The sequence below is a fragment of the Cyrtonyx montezumae genome, unplaced genomic scaffold (genome assembly GCF_038088225.1).
Source record: "Cyrtonyx montezumae isolate F1298 unplaced genomic scaffold, pur_monq_1.0 scaffold_8, whole genome shotgun sequence".
NCBI classification, from domain to species: Eukaryota; Metazoa; Chordata; class Aves; order Galliformes; family Odontophoridae; genus Cyrtonyx; species Cyrtonyx montezumae.
The window spans coordinates 89,596,037-89,614,926 of NW_027072089.1; the positions used below are offsets into that span (position 1 = coordinate 89,596,037).

General features: G+C 40.6%; 1 protein-coding gene across 1 annotated transcript in view; it reads right to left on the bottom strand.

Annotated features, from left to right (window-relative positions):
• Positions 1-18,890, bottom strand: part of COL15A1 (collagen type XV alpha 1 chain) — a 153,101-nt gene that overhangs the window by 30,251 nt on the left and 103,960 nt on the right. Inside the window, exons 24-28 of the mRNA XM_065753005.1 lie at positions 14,925-14,970; positions 9,760-9,849; positions 4,417-4,466; positions 1,548-1,649; positions 246-381 (exon numbers count right to left, since the gene is read on the bottom strand). Coding sequence (XP_065609077.1) covers positions 246-381; positions 1,548-1,649; positions 4,417-4,466; positions 9,760-9,849; positions 14,925-14,970 — 424 coding nt within the window. The remainder of the gene's footprint in view (positions 1-245; positions 382-1,547; positions 1,650-4,416; positions 4,467-9,759; positions 9,850-14,924; positions 14,971-18,890) is intronic.

Here is an 18,890-nt window from a genome sequence, read left to right on the forward strand (position 1 = left end):
ATTAGTGCTCCCATAGCACTAGTCAAGGAAAACAAACTGTAGAGTTGTCCCTTTTGTGCTTTCAGTTCAAATCTACACTTCCTACAGAAAAAAGTAGCAATCAGAAAAGTGGGGGAGCAACGTGATTCAAGTACGAAGAGTAGATAGGAAGAATGAAGAACACATACCAAAATAACAGAGTGTGTGGGGGGCATGTAAGTATGCATATGTGCTCACATACATAGTGAAAAGCAAAATCCTCTCACCTGATCCATATATTGCAGGGGGTCCTGGTGGGCCTGGTGGGCCTGGTGGTCCAATTTTTCCATATCCTGGTAAACCAGGTAAGCCAGGCAACCCTGGAGGTCCTCTGGGTCCAACAACTGAATCCCCTTTAGGTCCCTATTAATGATAAAATGTACTTATTTGACTGTATCAATGTTTGTTATGGTATGCTCCATGCCTTTGTCCCTGAGTTTCCTCTTTCAGCCTGGTCATTAAGCCCAAGGCCTTGCTCATACAATGAGGCGCAAAAGCCCTTGACCTTGCTTGGGACTGATAACAATCGAGATATCACTGGAGACTGCAATACTGTCTCAAACTCAGTGCACAAGGGTATAAGAGCAGATACCTGGCTCAACAGGTGCCAAATCTAAATACTATGACTATGAGTCAATTATCTTACTTCACGAATAGCAAGGAGACCAAGAGCCCCTTTGAGCATTCCTAGTTCCTCAGCTAGCTGCACATCAGGATATCCCCTTGTGCAGGAATGCTTCTTGAGGCTGATTATGCTTGTGCAGAGATCCCTTACACCTAAACATGGTGATGTCTTGCTGACACAGATCCTCAGTAAGTGATTTATAGTTTTAACCTCTACTAGTTTTACTGAGATTCACTTTTAGATCAATTCTGCAACCCCATCCTCTATGTAGCAAATTATCAACAGTATCTATCCATTTCAAACCTTGTTAAAGTCACTGTCTTCTTTGTTTAAATTACTATATTGTATCTATTTTATATCAGTAAGTATCTTCCTGCTTCACTTATGATTGAAATGTATACTGCTTAGTTTCTATCTGTGATGATGTCACTGCTGCAGGTTCTTCATCTCTGATGGCAATATTCTCTGATGGCAGGCAACCATACTACTTCTAAGTTATAAGCATTTTTTTTCTAAGAGCCATGGAATCTGAAAATTGTACCCATATATGTTAAAGTAAATTCAAGCAATGAAGTTTCAGACAAGAAAGTTTTCTGGTAGTTCTTGCAAAGATATATATATTTTCCTGTTTTGTATTGCTACTGATAGCATGAATTGACACACTGACATAGTGTGTTAGGCAGCTGAGCATAGCATTGCATCAATTTCTCAAAGCAAATTAATTTAATGCACAATAGTGAAGTTTCTGTGTTTATGCCTAATGGAACTCTGTCTTACTGAGCTGATGGTTAGCACATAAGTATGCATATAGTTCTCATATTGATGCTTATCTCTTATTAGTGTCCTCTAAGTTAAAACAATATGTATTCATAAATAATTATATTATACAACTTATGTATCTTACAACTAATCCTGGTCTTCCAGGTGGTCCAGGTGGTCCTGTCAGGTAAAATCCTCCATTTGGTTCTCCTTTTTCTCCTTTTACACCATTGTCTCCTTTTTCACCCTTTAAAGATAACATAGTATTTGAAGATAACATAGTATTCGCATTCAGCTGAAGCAAGATCAGAACCCCATGCACTCATCTTTTAAAGTTATCTGAAAATTCTAAGCTTAGTAAAGAAGAGCATCTGCTCAACATATTTTTGACACTGCTTCCTTCTTCAGTGATATGGAATAAAAAGGAAGTTGCAAGGATTTCTTAGGTTGTAGACTAGGGAATGTGGGAATAAGGTGCAAACATATGAAAGTGCCTCTGCTGCTGTTTCCTGCTAATTTAAATATCAAAGCTTTGTTCCGTGCTGAAGCTGGAGGCAAAAAGGAAATTGGAAAAAACATAAAAGCTATTTATCTCCCCCACTTAGGAAAAAGCAATTTATGATTGACGTGAATTTGATAATTATTTAAAGGAATGTTATAAAATGATAATGACAGTGCATAGGATAACACAAAAGGACAGGGGAATATGCCAGAGTAACAGAAGAGACATGACACAAAATTGCAGACACTTCAACTGCATCTTTTATATTATCCTACTTCAGTGATTAACAGCTAATTGGGGAAAAGATTGATAGATAAGAAGTGTTTAAATTCTAGATCAGTACAAAATGACCCATAGAAACTGTAGGTTCTACTTCAACTTATTTACTTCTCTTTGTGCTTTTATTTCCTTGAATTTTTTGGTGTCTACTTTGGTAGTAGACTTTTTTGTAATAAACCTGTGAATAGAAGTAGTGAAGGACAAAGCTAGCAGGTAGCTGGAGAAAGTCAATAGAGATTTCTATACATAGTTTTCCCTTTGACTTTTTTTTGCAGTTTCCAGGTAAAAAAAAACAACAACTATAAAGCTTTCTTTAGATAGGTATGAAGGGGGAAGGAGAGGAAATATCACTTGCTAGGGTGGAGTGAATAGTTCAGAGATGTCAACTAGATCAGATGGGGTAGGAGGATGGAGGCTTGGGGATGTTGTCATTGTAAGAGACTGCAGAGAAATAGCTCTGGACCACCCTGTAGGATCTTGTGAGGACTCCCCAGAGGAATTACCATTGTGAATTCCCCACCTGAAATCTTGTGTCCCTTTAGGGGCACCTGTATCTGCTACTTCCCTAAAGTGTCTGTACACTAATGTGCACAGCATGGGAAATAAACAGGAAGAGTTAGAGGTCTATATGTGGTCAAAAGGCCACCATCTCATAGCAATCATGCAGTGTGTTGAAGATAGCTTCCTGATGCAGGTGGTGGCAGAGACGACAAGGAGTGGGGTGTTACTGGACCTTGTTCTTACTAATAAGGATGGGCTTGTTAGGGAAGTAAAGGTCAGGGGCAGATTGGGATACAGCGATCACAAGATGGTGGAGTTCAAGTTTTCGAGCGCAAGAAGCAAACCAACAGTGCTTCTTCCAAGTTCAGGGTTGGTGTGTCCCTGTGCATAAGAAATCGGGCAAGGGTGGCAGGAGACCTGTGTGGATGAGCAAAGAGCTCATGCATAAACTCAAAGGGAAGAGAAAGGTCCATGAAATGTGGAAAAAGGGTCTGACCACTTGGGATGAATATAGGAATGCTGTCAGAGCCTGCAGGGATGCAATGAGTAAGGCCAAAGACAACCTGGAATTGGATCTGGCAAAGAAGAAAATGGGTAATAAGAAAGGTTTTTTTAAGTCTGTCAACAGTAAAAGAAAGACTAGGGAAAATGTGGATCCCCTACTGAATGAGGACGGTGTTCTGGTAACAGGAGATGCAGAGAAGGAGGAGATACTGAACGCCTTCTTTGCTCTGTCTTCACTGTGGGAACTCCCCCCTCAGAACTCCTGGAGTGTGGGGGTAAGTGATATGGTCTGGAGAATGGAAGACTCCCCTTTGGGGAAGGAGGAGATGGTCTGAGAGCGTCCAGGCAACGTCAGTTCTCTCTATCATCTTGGAGAGGTCTTGGAGAATGGGAGAGGTGCCTGAATACTGGAGGATAGCCAGTGTCAGTCCAGCCTTCAAAAAAGGCAAGAAAGAGGATCCAGGGAACTACAAGCCAGTCAGTCTCACTCCTGTCCCTGGAAAGGTGATGGAACAGTTTGTCTCACACAGCATCCTTATAACAAAGTTGAGGAAGTGTGGAATAGATGAGTGGACAGTGTGGCAGATTGAGAATTGTCTGACTGGCAGAGCTCAGAGGGTTGTGATTGGTGGTACAGAGTCCAGTCGGAGGCCTGTACTTATTGGTATTCCTCAGGGGTCATTAAAGTGTCTTCTGTGCACTCAATCAAGTAGAAATGAAATCTGAATATAAGATGGCATCAAGAAGCAGATATGTGTTTTCCTTCACTTTATTTTGTTCAGTGTGTTTGAAAGATAAACAGTAATAAACAGAACTGAATTTCTTTTTGAAGGTTTACTGTTGCTTTTTTTTTTTTTCAAGGGGCCCACTAGGAAATGTATGTCTCTTACATGAGTTGTCATGAAAACAAAAGCATTAATTTATGGCAAATATATTCCAACTTATGTTAGATAACAGTAAATTATGACTCACTTTAATATCTCTGGGAAGGCAAAAAGCCAAATTAATATATTTTTCAAGTTATCTTTATCCTTTTTTAAAGTGTTCCTTACAAGGTATTATGCATAAAATAGTATAGTGAGGTGAAATACACAAAACATATAATTAGATCAACAATTTTATATTTTATTTATTTATTAAATTGCAGCAGCAGAGACAAGGTTATTATGAAGATATAGTAGATGTCAGTAAGATACAAAGAATTCAAATATAAATGGGATATAATTACCTTCATGCTATTAACAAAGTGGCTGAAATATGATGGAGGCAGAGGTGGACCTGTGAAATGAAGAAAAATACAATAAAGTATGATAATTATTTGTAATTTCCTCTTTAAAAGCACTGCTCTCGGTGTTTCTGACTTAGTTTAAGGGAAAGTGATTCACAATATCAGTATTAACATTTAAATCTAACATCGTTAATTTTGTTTCCTAACAAAGCCAGGTTTATATGCCTGGTATTGTCTATTACTACACCTTAACTTCTGAACCTTACTGTAGATGTCAGCCAAATTTGAAAACAAAGAAGTCTCCAAGATGAAAAGTGCATAGTTTTCAAAAAAATGTCAGCTGGGTGTTGGTTGAAAGAGAGGCCTCCAAATTAACTCTGTTAACAGAAATTAAGAGACAAGGAAAGTGTTCTATATGTTTTGCCAGCAATGTCAAAAATGCTTGGAAAATGACTCTTTCCAGGTTCCCATAACAGCTACAGACATTTTCTTCCATTGCATTCTGAACTTTGGGACCAAAACTGCTCCAGCCATATATTTGAGATTTAGATACAGTTAAATCATGTAGACAGTGTATACATTGGTATTTCAAGACTAAAATGCATTGCTAATATTGCAGCTGTTTTGATTTTATTTCAACCCTGACAATTACTGTTCAGTCCATGAAAGGTGATTGATTATAGACAGGTGGATTGATAAGTGTCCATCTCAGATATAGCTTAATTTAACTCTCTGTTGGGCAATATTTGAATTCTTTCTTGTTTGACTGGAAAGCAGAACAGGCCAGGGCAAGGTATCATAGAATCATAGAATGGTTTGGGTTGGAAGGGACCTTTAAAGAGCATCTAGTTCCAACTCCTCTGCTATAGGCAGGAACACCTCCCAATAGACCAGGATGTTCAAAGCCCCATCCAGCCTGGCCCTGAACACCTTCCAGGGAGGGGGCATCTAGAACCTCTCTGGGCAATCTGTTCTAGTGTCTCACTGCCCTCACAGTAAAGGATTTCTTCATAATATCTAGTATGAATCTACCTTCTTCCAGTTTAAAGTCATTTATCCTCATCCTGTTGCTACATGCCTTCTAAAAAGTCCCTCCTCAGCTTTCCTGTAGGCCCCATACAGGTACTAGAAGGCTGCTATAAAGAAATCCCAGAGCCTTCTCTTCCCTAGGCTGAGAACTCTCTCAGCCTGTCCTCACAGGGGAGGTGCTCCAACTTTCTGGTCATCTTTGTAGCCCTCATCTGTACCTACACCAACAGCTCCATGTCCTTCTTGTGTTTGGAGCCCCAGTATTAAATGCAGTACTCCAGGTGGAGTCTCACGAGAGCAGAGTAGAAGGATAGAATCAATTCCCTCAATCTGCTGATTACACTTGTCGTGATGCAGCCTAGGATATGGTTGGCCTTCTGGGCTGGAAGCACACATTACCTGTTCTGAGGAAGAGAAAGGACATCACTCTAAAAGAACAAAAAAAAAAGAAAAACAACCACACCAAGAATGGCTTCAGGTAGGAGAGAAGAGCTGTGATCTGAGATCCAAAGGCTCCACTCACACCAGACAGTAAAACAGCTCCTTAGCCCCAAGATCAAGTAGCGTAGCTTTCATCCATACTGCCGAACTGTAGAAGAGTCTACTTACACACACAATCTGTTGCACTGGTTCCTAGTTTAAGCTATCTCCCAGACTATGTGATGAAACCATTAATTGCTCTAGTCCAACTCCAGACCAGAAAACATGCTAACATTTAAACTGCAGGAAAAACGTCCCGTATGTCCTAGCAATGCCTAGCCAACACAGACAGAGAAGTGGCATACCTAGTTCAGTCCTCTTCTCTAGACATTTTTGATAGGACATTTAGAAATCTTAACATCAACTGGAGAGAAATATGCTCTGTTGCATAACCTGTGCCAGCAGATCAGACATTTTCATTTTGTTTTGTTTTCAGATTGTATGGGAACTGCTGAATCATGTCCTGAACCACTGATTGGTCACCTGAGGTGAACACTGAGTCAGCCATGGGGCCACAGGTGGAGGTGATATACCTGTGTGATTGGAAGAGGTGGAGCCTGGCTCCACCTCTCCCAAACCCCATTTAAGGGCTGACCACCACCAGAGAAGGATCTCTTCTCAGAGATCCCTCCCACATGGAGTCCCCCTGTGAGCCTTGTCATCCTGAAGGTGAGCCATCTTCTCTTTTGTATTATTTGTATACTATCTATATAGACCTACTCAAAATATACCATCATCTATACTATTTCTTTGCGGAGTACCATCCTTGGGAGTTATTTACCCCATGCTTGCTGAGCCAGGCAGACCTAGTGATAATAATTCATACTTACCTAACATGTCCTTTATTTGGAATATGCTTAAAAGGGCCAGGGGGGAGAATGTTACCCCCCTAGACCAGACAATCCCTGGTCTAATTCCAGGGTCCATGGGGTCACCCTACTATGGGTTGGCATCCATTATTGAGAAATGGGGACCCATGCAGGTTCCAGGGATTGCCTCTCCCTCCCCATCTTATTTGACCGACTTTCTCTGATTAGATAAGGTCATACTCATTACAAAGGAGCGGCAGCTAGCCGCCTCTGCAGTAGCCTGGCCTCTAGTAATGGCCATACATAAATTAGATGCTGCAAATATTAACATGGAAACTGAAAATCAATTATTAAGAGAGCGTATTGAGAAACTTGAGCAACAGCTGGGTACATTAACAACCAAAAAGCCTGGCCTAAATGTCCCCACCAGACAAATACAGAGTATATCAGTAGAGGACATCCAAAAATCAGAGGAGGCAGATTTAGATATGGCAGAAAAAAAGATCTCTAAGGCAGATCTCAAAACTCTATCTTTGATGGACCCATTCGAGATTTGGCCTATTATACCTCAAAAAACAAAGAAGACACAAGATAGACCAGCAGGGGTGCCTCCTGACCAATGGCCCCCTGCTGAAACCTGCATCCATGTGACAGCTCGCCCATATACAGCTATTGAGTTGATGGACCTAGTACAGCGGTTCCATCATAAACCAAGGGAAAGCATACCATCATGGCTCCTAAGGTTATGGGATGCAGGAGCTGAAAGTGTTTTAGTGAATGGGACAGAGATGTCAAAATTAGCATCCATAACAATGAACTAGGCCTTGAGGCAAAGGTTATATGTAGCCGTCCACTACAATGATGAAAACCATTCTATTTTAGATTGGTTGATGGCAGCATGTTGCCTAACATGGCCTAACAAGACCGATGTTCCCCTCAACACCAGTTTGTGGTCCTCTATGGAGGACCTCCGGACATACATCCGAGAGTTAGATATGAGGGAGGTTATGTACGCAGGCACTTTTGAAAGCCCCAATACAGAGAAATTTACAGCGGGCATGCGTGATCTAATACTGCAGCAGGCCCCCTCCCACCTCTACAGGATGTTAGTTTCCGTATTTAATCCGTTGGTGGCATCAGAGGCCATCATATAGCAGGCAGCCCAGTTGGTGGCAGATTTAGGAGAAACAGAGTGCGTAAGAACCAAGTGCAGTGTCCATATAGTGGAAGACGCTGAGGCCTTCCCTATTAAAACTAGAAAGCCTGCTCCACGGATACCCCGATCAGGCCCCGTACGGGTATCCTGGAAGACTATGTTCAATGACCTCGCACGGGCTGGGGTTGCGTTTACCAAAACTGATGGGCAACCCAACCATGTTTTGTTACAGCTGTGGAAACAGCTTAAAAATGATCAAAAATTTCAGAGTGCTCCCAGAAAATCGGGAGTATGAATTATACAAGAAACACCACCAAGAACCTGGAATCTGGCTGATGGGGGCACAGGTGGAGGTGATATACCTGTGTGATTGGAAGAGGTGGAGCCTGGCTCCACCTCTCCCAAACCCCATTTAAGGGCTGACCACCACCAGGGAAGGATCACTTCTTGGAGATCCCTCCTACATGGAGTCCCCTGTGAGCTTTGACATCCTGAAGGTGAGCCATCTTCTCTTTTGTATTATTTGTATACTATCTATATAGACCTACTCAAAATATACCATCATCTATACTATTTCTTTGTGAAGTACCATCCTTGGGAGTTATTTACCCCACACAGATGTTGCTGAAGTAGTGCTCATGCAGAATTCCATTAGTCTATCAATAGTAAAATCATACTCACACTCATAGGAGTTTCAGAATGTTGGTGCCCTTTCTTTCAGGGAAAAAGAAAATATATATATACTGCTTTCAGATCTGCTTTCAGATCTGGTTTCTGATCTATAGAAGAACTCAGTTGCTGGAGTAACAGAACTGAATCATTACAGGAATTAATGCTTGCCCAGTGAGATGGCATCTTGTTTCCTCTCCCTTCTTTCATTTTAGCTCCAGTATTACCAAAAGTACTACCAGTATTACAAAAAAGAAGGGTGAAAACTCTTCATAAAGAAAAGAAGTCACAAGACAAAAACAAAACCAACAACAAAACATTTTCATGTTCTACTATTCTGCAATTTCTAGCTTGTGAATTTCCACTGTCAGAGGTTATGTGGTTATCTATGAGACCTGGAGAAATTGTTTATATCAAAGAATTTAGCAACTGCAACAATGGGTAGGAAAATATTTAGAGAAGAAACAGAATTGGTTTAATTGGTAGGCAAATTAATAGATGTTTTATTTTAGGAGGAAGACAGAGGCAAGTCAATCTAACTAGCAATCTAACTAGAATTCTTGTTTTCTCTATCCTTAACAAGATGCAGCTTTACATAAAATCATTAGCATAATCTTTTCTTCTTAAGTAACTGAAATAAACTGGTATGGAAAAGAAAACAACGGTAGGACATTAAATTGCATTAAATACAAAGCCTGGGAATGAGGAGAAATGTAGATAGCGAATAAACTTGCGCAGAAGAGGAAATGTTCTTAATTTCTGAATAGGAATGTTCCTTGCACTTTTTTTCCAAATTAATTAATGAATCGGAAGCACTAGCTGCTACTTCAAGGCATTGGATATTGACCAGCAAAGATTATTAATAAGAAGTTTGATTCATGATCAAAGAGGTGTCCTCTTAAAATAAGCAAAATGTCTTCAATCGAGTCAATTTTGGCTTTGAAACAAAGCTACAGTTTTGTATTAATTATGACTTCATTAGAGAACAAATATTATAAATATGGTACAAATAGTTATTTCCAGAGAATATTTTTTTTTATAACATTATATGCTTTGTTGTTCTGGACCTCTTAAACAAGAAACTAGATATAAGTCTTCAGGTAGTCAAAGCTGTAGTGGAAAGTACCCAAGTGCATTGTTGAACTGCATTTTAAATTAAACACATTCCTTTACAGGGTGCTGGTGACAGATTTAATATACCTGGTGGTCCTGGAGCACCTCTGTTTCCCTTTTCTCCTTTTAAGTCCACTGAATTGTGCAGCCTCCAGCAATCTCCATTTCCTTTAGCATCTGCAATAAAAGCATCACGAAGAAGACAAATTAATGAGAACTTTCAAGCAACAGACTAGACTAGTGACAGTCAAACCACTCAAAATAAGTACAGATTTTCCCGCAGGATATGTCACTCCAGGTCTCTATATGCTTGTATCGCTTTCCTTGTAAACACTGAATGGCTCCCTGATTGTTTTCCCTTATATATCAACCCCAACATGTGTAAAATGACCTTTCTCTTACAAATCAATCTTTCGGTCTTTTTGATGACCTAGTTTGATGACCATAAGACCTGTTGAATAAACCTGTTCTCACTGAATTTGGGAATTTCATGGGACAAGAACAGAAATAATTCCTCAAATGAAGATTTTTTTTTATAACAAATCTTCTACTGTCTCTACAATATAGAAGAAATCAATATATGATATCTATAACTATGGATGTCAAAAATATTACAGCTTATTGCTCTCTTACACCATAAAGACATTATTAATGAAAAAATATTCTCTGAGATCAGAAAAGCTTTTATAATCATTTTCCTTCCAGGCAAACTGAAGATAGAGTTATACTCAAATACATCTGGATAAACTATTTTTCTAGGTATTGTTCAACTTTCGTGGTACTTTACACGATAAAAGATCTAGGTAAGCTGACTTGAGTATTTAGATTTCTCTGATCTTATTTCTTTTCTTTCTGCTTTATTAGTTGTCAGTATATTTACAAAATTCATGTAAAATATCTTTCTGTCACAGTAACATCTTATAGCTATATAGCTACTTTCTTAAGGAAGAAATGCCTTTTCCAGTTTAAGGAGAGGTGATCCTCTCTCAAATAATGAGAAGGTGCTGAAGTATGATGGCAGGGAGGTATAGGACACGTCTGTTGAAGCAGTTTTCACTCATGATAGCCTCAGCCTGTGTTCAGTTGTGACCTATGTTGGGAGTCAATGAATCACTCAGAGCACCGGTGTTTCTCTAATCTGATCTGACTGCATTTGTGAATTTTGTGGGGATAAACACAGATATAACATTGTCTTGCATGGGTACTCAATCTATGCTCCATGACCTGATACTAAATGTAAATAAGACTTTTTTTTGTAAGAAATAAAGATTTAATGATAAGAGACTCCTAATTAGTTTTCTGTGGCAGCACTTGTCTCACTCTCTGCCCTGACATTTTAGGGTGAAAAATATTGCAAATATCTTTCCTTTTTCTAGCTGTGCAGAAGTGCCATGAATATGGAAGAATCAAGATTAACTTCTCTTTAAGATTTGCATTTTACAAGAGAGGTTCCCAAGCAGATCCTCTCTGCCCTTCTTCATTTTTTAGTCATAAGAAGTAAAAGACGATCACGTATATCACCATTTTGGATGACTCTTGGCCTTCAGCTACAAGTCCACATTAAGATGGCTATTGATAGAATGGCAGGGTCTCCTTCTATGGTTTGAAGCCAACTACATGATCTATCAGGTGTACAGATAGTTTTGCAGGTTGCCAGCTGAATATTAACTGTGCATAATCAAAGCAAATTCTGGGGTTGCATCCTTAGAATTATTTTCAAGTCAAGTTTCTAGTTCAGCCATCAGTATTTTAGGCAGTCTTAAAACATCAAGATAAATATGGAACATACAGAAGGAACCTCTAGCTTTCTCTTCTTCAGGAGTTCATTTCTCATCTGCTTAATCCAATCCCCTTATCCTGATCTCTTGCACTCAGTTTTCCTTCTCTTGCTTTCTTTTTTTCTGTTTACACCAAGATGGTGTTGTCTTTCTGACTGTCTCAGTCACTACAGAGGTAGAGGAACTATTCCAGTTGCTGACACCAGTCCACTGACTATTCTGTGGACCATGCTAGTGTACCCAGGTAGTCATTTCTTCCTCCAAAAACAGCCACAAAGCACAGCATCTGATACCATATTCTACTACTGCAATATTTAACTTTTTTGCACATAAGGGATCTGATTTATTTAATTAATCCACAAACTTTCCAGACTCCTTTGTACAGTGATAGGAATACAGTAACTGGGAAAGAGATTCAGGATGCATATTGGAGATTACACTGAGTTTTTTCCACAAAAATGCTATGAAAGCATAATAAAGGTGGGAATTACCCTTCATAGTAAGCTAAATAAAGGGAGGAAGAACTACAGCATAGGAAGTTCCACATGAATGTGCACAAGAACTCCTTTATAGTGAGGGTGACAGAGCACTGGCACAGGCTGCCCAGGGGGGTTGTGGAGTCTCCTTCTCTGGAGATATTGAAGACCTACCTGTGCGATCTGGTGTAGGGAACCTGCTTTGGCAGGGGGGTTGGACTCTATGATCTCTAGAGGTCCCTTCCAACCCCTACAACTCTGGGATTCTGTGAAGATCAAGCATTTCTGAGTTTATTTCCTCCATAATCTTGAGAAGACCTTCTTCATCAGTGTATGCTGTTGGATTGACTACCAACTGACTACTTCCTTTGGATGCTCTGGAACTTCATTTTTTAGCTCCCAAAAGCTCTGAAGGAGCAAAACTGTCACAAAAATTTCTGCTGTTCTTGGAACGGGAGGACTTCTACAGTATTTGATCGTGGCATCACTGACTCAGTCAACATTTACTTAAAAAAAAAATACATATATACATACATATATAGTATGTGCATGCAGAATTGCAACCTGTTCCCCTCTACATGCAATTGAATCTGTCCCTGAAGGAAGATTTTGAGAAACAGCAAAAAGCTAAACTACAGACGCTGGCTTGGTTTATTTTTAATCTCTGGTGCACCCATTAAGCTACAACTTTGTGTTTATCTGGTGGAGTATAACTTCAGAATGGAAAAGGTAAGTAATTTTACAATAAATTGTAAATGGAATGGACTTTTAATGCAAATGGTGACTTTTCCTTCCCAAGCCACAGTAATTACTGTTTGGGCTGGGAACTAGTATGCACTTAGAGAAAAGACACTATAATGAGAAACTGAATACAACCTAGAAGGTTTAAATATTGTCAGAGTACAAATCCTCACTTTCAAGTTCTTATTTAGACAAAGTCTAGAAAGAGAAGGATGTCCTTTTTAGCTTGAAATATTGTAGAGAATTGTTTTGATTAATTAATAAGTTGATTACCATTTCTTGTCATCCTCTCAAGTACAGGCTAATGGACTGATGCAATGAATAATTAATTGGAATCAACTCTTTGAATCAAGGAAAAAAAAAAACCATGAATCCATGGCTTCCTGTAGGCATTTATTCCATTGGATCATGAATTCTTCTTCAAAAACAAAGATATGGACAAAGAAATCAAGAGTCCTTATGTACAGAAAGGGACAAAGAATTGGAAGCTTTTGAATTTTGGCACAGTACTATGCAGCTTAGGCTCTCTGGACCACGTTGTTTGACCGCAGTTCTGGACCCCAGAACAAATGTGGACAGTTTTCCAAGCACAAGACCAACTTATCTGTAAGAAGTGAGTCAGCCATTCTGTCAGAAGGATTTAGAAGGCTCAGGCCTTCACTGGACCCCACAGATTTCACCCTTCTTTAAAGGGAATGAAAACTGAAAAAAACTTCTATTAAAAGGAGTGAAAATTGACAGAACTTCCCCAGTGCAGTAAGAATTTTTCCAGGCATCTCAACCTCCTTTCTATCCAGCCTTATTTACTTTGTCTGCCTTTCAGTATTTTCTAGCTATTCCTGAATCCCAGAAATTACTTTCTTTTCGACAGGCCTCAACTTCCTAGGGTATGAGGCATATAGCAACTTCTGTCTCACCTGAAAACTCAAACACCTTTCAAAAAAATCACCAATATCTTGTGCTTTACATCAGTAACATTCTCTATGGCTCCAGCAGTCAGTTTGTTCCCTCTGTGACAGCTTTCTTTTGATCAATAACATAGTGAAGTTCTCAGGCAAGTACAGTAGGCCCTGAACCAAAGTTGACTTTTAGATGAACTTCACTACCAAATCTTATACCATATATGCAATACAATTGTAATCTATTTTGCTGTTTTAACATGAAATATATTTTGTTGCCAATTTATAAAGGTCTGTTGTAACACTGTGTGACACTAATCCCAATAGGGGATGTTAATTTGTTTAGGGACATGTTTACAGGGCTGTAAAACCTTGTGAGCAGTGGAACCAGATATACGATCTTGTTGAGAAATTTGTGGTTAAAGCCCAAATAGACAGAGACACTCCCTTGAGCCCTGGCCAAGCTTTGGGTAGAATACAACAGGAGGATGACACCAGATGTTTCCGTGCTTAAAGTTACGTAAGCTTATTTATTCAGCTATGTAAAAACTGGACCCAGGTGTAGCAAGTCTGGAGACTTCACCTCCGAGTGGATGCATGGCACAGGACCTCCCAATGGCCAGGAAAGGCTCTCCAAATCCTGCAATCCCTGCAATCACGGCTCTTCAGCAATTGTAGATCTGGATAATGGTAATTAGGTGCAGTTCCTTCCTCTGAGTTCTTGCTGTACTATTTCACTTATTATTTTATTCCTTTAAGCTTAAGTAAAAGTAAACTCAATTATTCAAATTCGGTGCCTGTGTCATTTGTGCTGGCCCCATTCATTATCAAAACAGACAGGAATCATAAGATGAGTGTATTTTGGTATCAGTTAACACAGAGAAGGGAAGTATTTCTGACCTCATCAGTACGACACTGGAGGAATGAGACAACTTGGTTGTTTGGTGGGATTTAATGTCAAGTGGATATTAGAATTTGAATCTGAGGAGCACTGCCAGAGCAGAGAATGGCTTGTCACAGTAGTCTGTGATGCCTGCTTTTCTCACAGTGCTTCTTTGCTCTGACAGAGGGCTCCTAAGATTAGAACCTGTGGAACCTGTGCTGCACTGCTTTATTTATAAGTCTTAGCCTTTGAAGTGCAGACCTATGCTCATTTGTTCCTTGGTCTATGTATTGAGGCTGGACCAAGAGAGAATATTACAGCTTCAAAAGAAAAGGAAGTGAGACCACTATTGTCTTTCCTTTCTCACCCCACCCCCCTTGCCCAGCTCCATAAACTCAGTTATGCAACAACCAAGAAAAATTGTTTGTTCACATCAAGAGCAGCTTATTTAAACCATGCCACAAGAAAAACTCACCATGAACATTAAGAACTTTTTGATTTCCAGGGTAAATACTGCTCACCTATAGACAAAGAAAACTCACTTAAAAATTATCCATATCCATTAACTGGTGGAAATACATCAGTTGGGAAGCCTGACATATCTGCATGCTATCACAAAAAGTATGCAGATTGCTCCAAAAGTAACGTTTCCTGTTTATTTATGTGGAAACAACAGATAAAAAAACACAACAATACTATTTGATAAGCTCTCCACTACAAAACACTACTTTTCAACACAGTATCTGCATGTCTCTCTGGAGCATGGCTTGTCTTTCATGTCACTGTTGCCACTGTTGAAATGGATCGCCCGTGCCTCACTATGCCATCATCCATTGTTTGGGCTCCATAAATGTTCAGTAAGTGCTGATGAATGTCAATGGATGCAATTTTTTCCACGTGGAGAAATTCAATTGCACATCTTTGCTTCATATGCATTTCCATGTCCACTAGGTCAGGTCTCAATCTGAGTTAGAACACTTCCAGTGATGGGGCATCCATGATTTCTCTGAGCAACGTGTTCTAGAACATCACTGTGCTCATACTGAAAATCTCTTCCTAACGTCTAGTCTAAATCTATCCTCTTTTAGTTTAAGACTCTCACCGTTTGTCCTATCACCACACTGCCTAGTAGTGTCTCCTTCTCTTTCTTGTAGCACCCCTTTAAGTACCAGAATGCTGGTAAAATGTACCCTTCTGGAGTCTTCTCTAGGTTAAAGAAACTCAGCCCTCTCAGCCTATCTTTGTAGGATAGGTGCTCTAGCCCACTGATAATTTTTGTTGCCTTTCTCTGGACCACCTAAAAGTCAATATGCTTCATATGCTGGGGGTCTTAGAGCTGAACACAGTACTGAAGATAGGGTCTCAAGAGGGTGGCATAGAAAGGGCAATCACCCCCCTCAACCTGATGGCCACATTTTTTATTTTTTTTAATGCAACCCATGATACAGCTGGGTTTCTAGGCTGAAAGCATACACTGTGAGATGTCATGGTTTTTTTTGTTTTTTTTTTTTTGTCCACCAGTACCCCCATGGCTGTTCTCAGTCCACTCAGTGCCATACTTGCATTCATTTCTGAGACTCTCCAGGCCCAGGTGCAGGACTTCCCACTTGGCCTTGTAGAATTTCATGAGGTTTACATAGGTCTACCTCTCAATACCTCTCATTAGGGTCCCTCTGGATGGCATCCCTGCTTTCTGTTGAATTGACTCCATTACTCATCTTGGTGTCCTTCACAAATTTGCTAAAGGTGCACTTAATTTCACTGTCCACATCACCAACAAAGATGTTAAATCATACCAATTCCAACAAAGACCCTGTAGGTGCATTATTCATCATTGTCATCCACCTCTTATAAGGCTTTCAGTGCAACCATACAGCCAATTCCTTATCTACTGAGTAGTCCATCTGTCAAATTCAGGTCTTCCCATTTTAGAGATATGGATGTTGTATAGGACAGAATCAAAACTTTTCATATGTTCAAGTAGCTGGCATCAACCGTTCTTCCTTTACCCACTAATGATCGAATCCTCCTATAGCAAGTCACCAAATTTGTCACACATTTATTGTCATGAGGTAAAGCCATGTTGGTTATCACAGATCACCTCTTCATTTTTCATGTACCTCAGCACAGTTTCCAGGAGGATCTACTCCATTATTTTGCTGGGTATATAGAAGTGAGATTGACTGGCCTGTAGTTCTCCAGGTTTTCCTTTTTTCCCTGTTTAGAATGGAAGTTGTGTTTCCTATTTTCCATTCAGTGGAAACATTACTGAATTGCCACAACTTCTCAAATATGATGTCTTAGAAACTTTGTCTTTCTAGTTCCCTCAGGACTTTTGAATGCATCTCATCAGGTAAGGTACTTTCAGGTTCCATGGAAGGTTTGGCACCCAATCTGCTCCTATACCTACATTCTGCCAAGGCTACCTGTCTGTACTTCCATCTTGCATAGGCTTTATTTTGTGTTTGACTTTGGCTTCTTGTTCATCCATGTAGACTTCCTGGCATTTTTCCCATTCTTTCTCTTTGCTTGGGTGCATCACTCCTGAGCCTGGAGGAGGTGAATATTGCCTATTGCCTTCAGGACTTCATCCCATGTTACTCTGCCAAGGAGATCCCTGAAGACACTAAAGTGCTTTCCTGAACTTCAGGGAGGTGAGCTTGCTGTTCATCTTCCTCGCAGCCCTAAGGATATTGAGCTTCCTCCATTTCATGGTCACTGCAGCCAGGGCTGCCTTTTACATTCACATTCCCCACAGGCCAGTCCTTATTGGTTAGAATGAGGTCCAGCACAGCACCTCTCCTCATTGGCTCCCCTATAACTTGGAAAAAGAAGCTATCATCAAGGCACCCCAGGAACCTTCTGGATTCAGAGATATTTCTAGAAAACTCAGTCTGATCGACCTCTCTGATTATTATCCTTTATTGATAGTTCAGGCCAGCAGCGATGAGGTCACTGACAGAAGTCTGAGGACTATAGAAAATGATTTTATGGGCTGGAGAGGTTAGCTGATGGAGCAGGCATGCAAGTAGTATTTGCCTGTATTTCAGGCAAAACAGGGAGGACATTAAGAAGATCAAAACACCCGTCTTATAAATACATGGCTGAGAGGCTGATGCAAATGCAAGAATTTTGGGTTCTTTGAACATGGAGTGGTCTACTAAGCACCTGGCCTCAGGTCTGCCAATGGGTAACACCTGTCTCAAAGGGGAAAATGGATCTTTGTCCAGGAGCTGGCAGGACTTTTAGAGACTTGAAACTAGATATGACGGGGAAAGGGGATAGAACCAGGCCCACTAGAGATGAGCCTGGGAAAGCACTAATGGGATTAGGGGTGAGGTGAGGGGCTCAGCTGAAGTGCATCTACAGCAATGCACATAGCATGGGCAACAAAGAAGAAGAGTTGGAAGCTATTGTGGAGCAGGCAAGCTATGACCTAGTTGCCATTGTGGAAACATGGTGGGACCGCTCCCATGACTGGAATGCTGTAATGGATGGCTACAAACTCTTCAGAAAGGATAGGCAAGGAAGGAGGGGTGGCAGCATGGCTCTCTATGTTAGAGAGTGCTTTGATGTTTCTGAGCTTATGGCTGTGGATGATAAGGTTGAATCCCTATGGGTAAAGATCAGGGGAAGGGCTGACAAGGCAGACATCCTGGTGGGCATCTGTTATAGACTGCTGAACCAGGATGAAGAGACAGATGAGGTGTTCTATGAGCAGATGGTAGAAGCTGCACGATCACCAGCCCTTGTCCTCATGGGGAACTTCAACTTCCCCAGCATATGCTGGGAATACAGTATAGTGCAGAAGAAGCAGTCTAGGAGGTTTCTGGAGTATATGGAGGATGACGTTCTGAAGCATCTGGTGAGAGAGCCTATGAGAGGAGCTGCCCCATTTGACCTGCTGTTCGCAAACAAAGAAGGTCTGATGGGAGATGTGGAGGTTGGGAGCTGTCTTGGACAGAAAGACTATGAAATGGTAGAGTTCTTGATTCTTGGTGGAGCCAGGAGGGGAACAGCAAAACTGCTACCTTGGACTTCTGGAGGGCGGACTTTGAATTGTGCAGAAGACTAGTAGGAGGAGTCCCATGGGGTTCAGTCTTAGAGAGTAAAGGGGTTCAAGACTGCTGGTCGCTCTTCAAGAAGGAAGTCTTAAAGGCACAGGAGCAGCCTGCCCCCCTGAGCTGCAAAACAAGCTGGAGGGGAAGAAGACCGGTGTGGATGAATGGGGAGCTATTCTTAAGGCTCCAGGAGAGAAAGAGAATCCACCTCCTGTGGAAGAAGGGAGGGGCAACTCAGAATACAAAGAATTTGTTAAGATGTTCAGAGAGAAAATCAGAAAGGCAAAAGCCCTGCTTGAACTCAACCTGGCTGCTGAAGTAAAAAGGAACAATAAACTCTTTTACAAATAGATCAATAGTAAGAGAAGGACCAAGGAGAA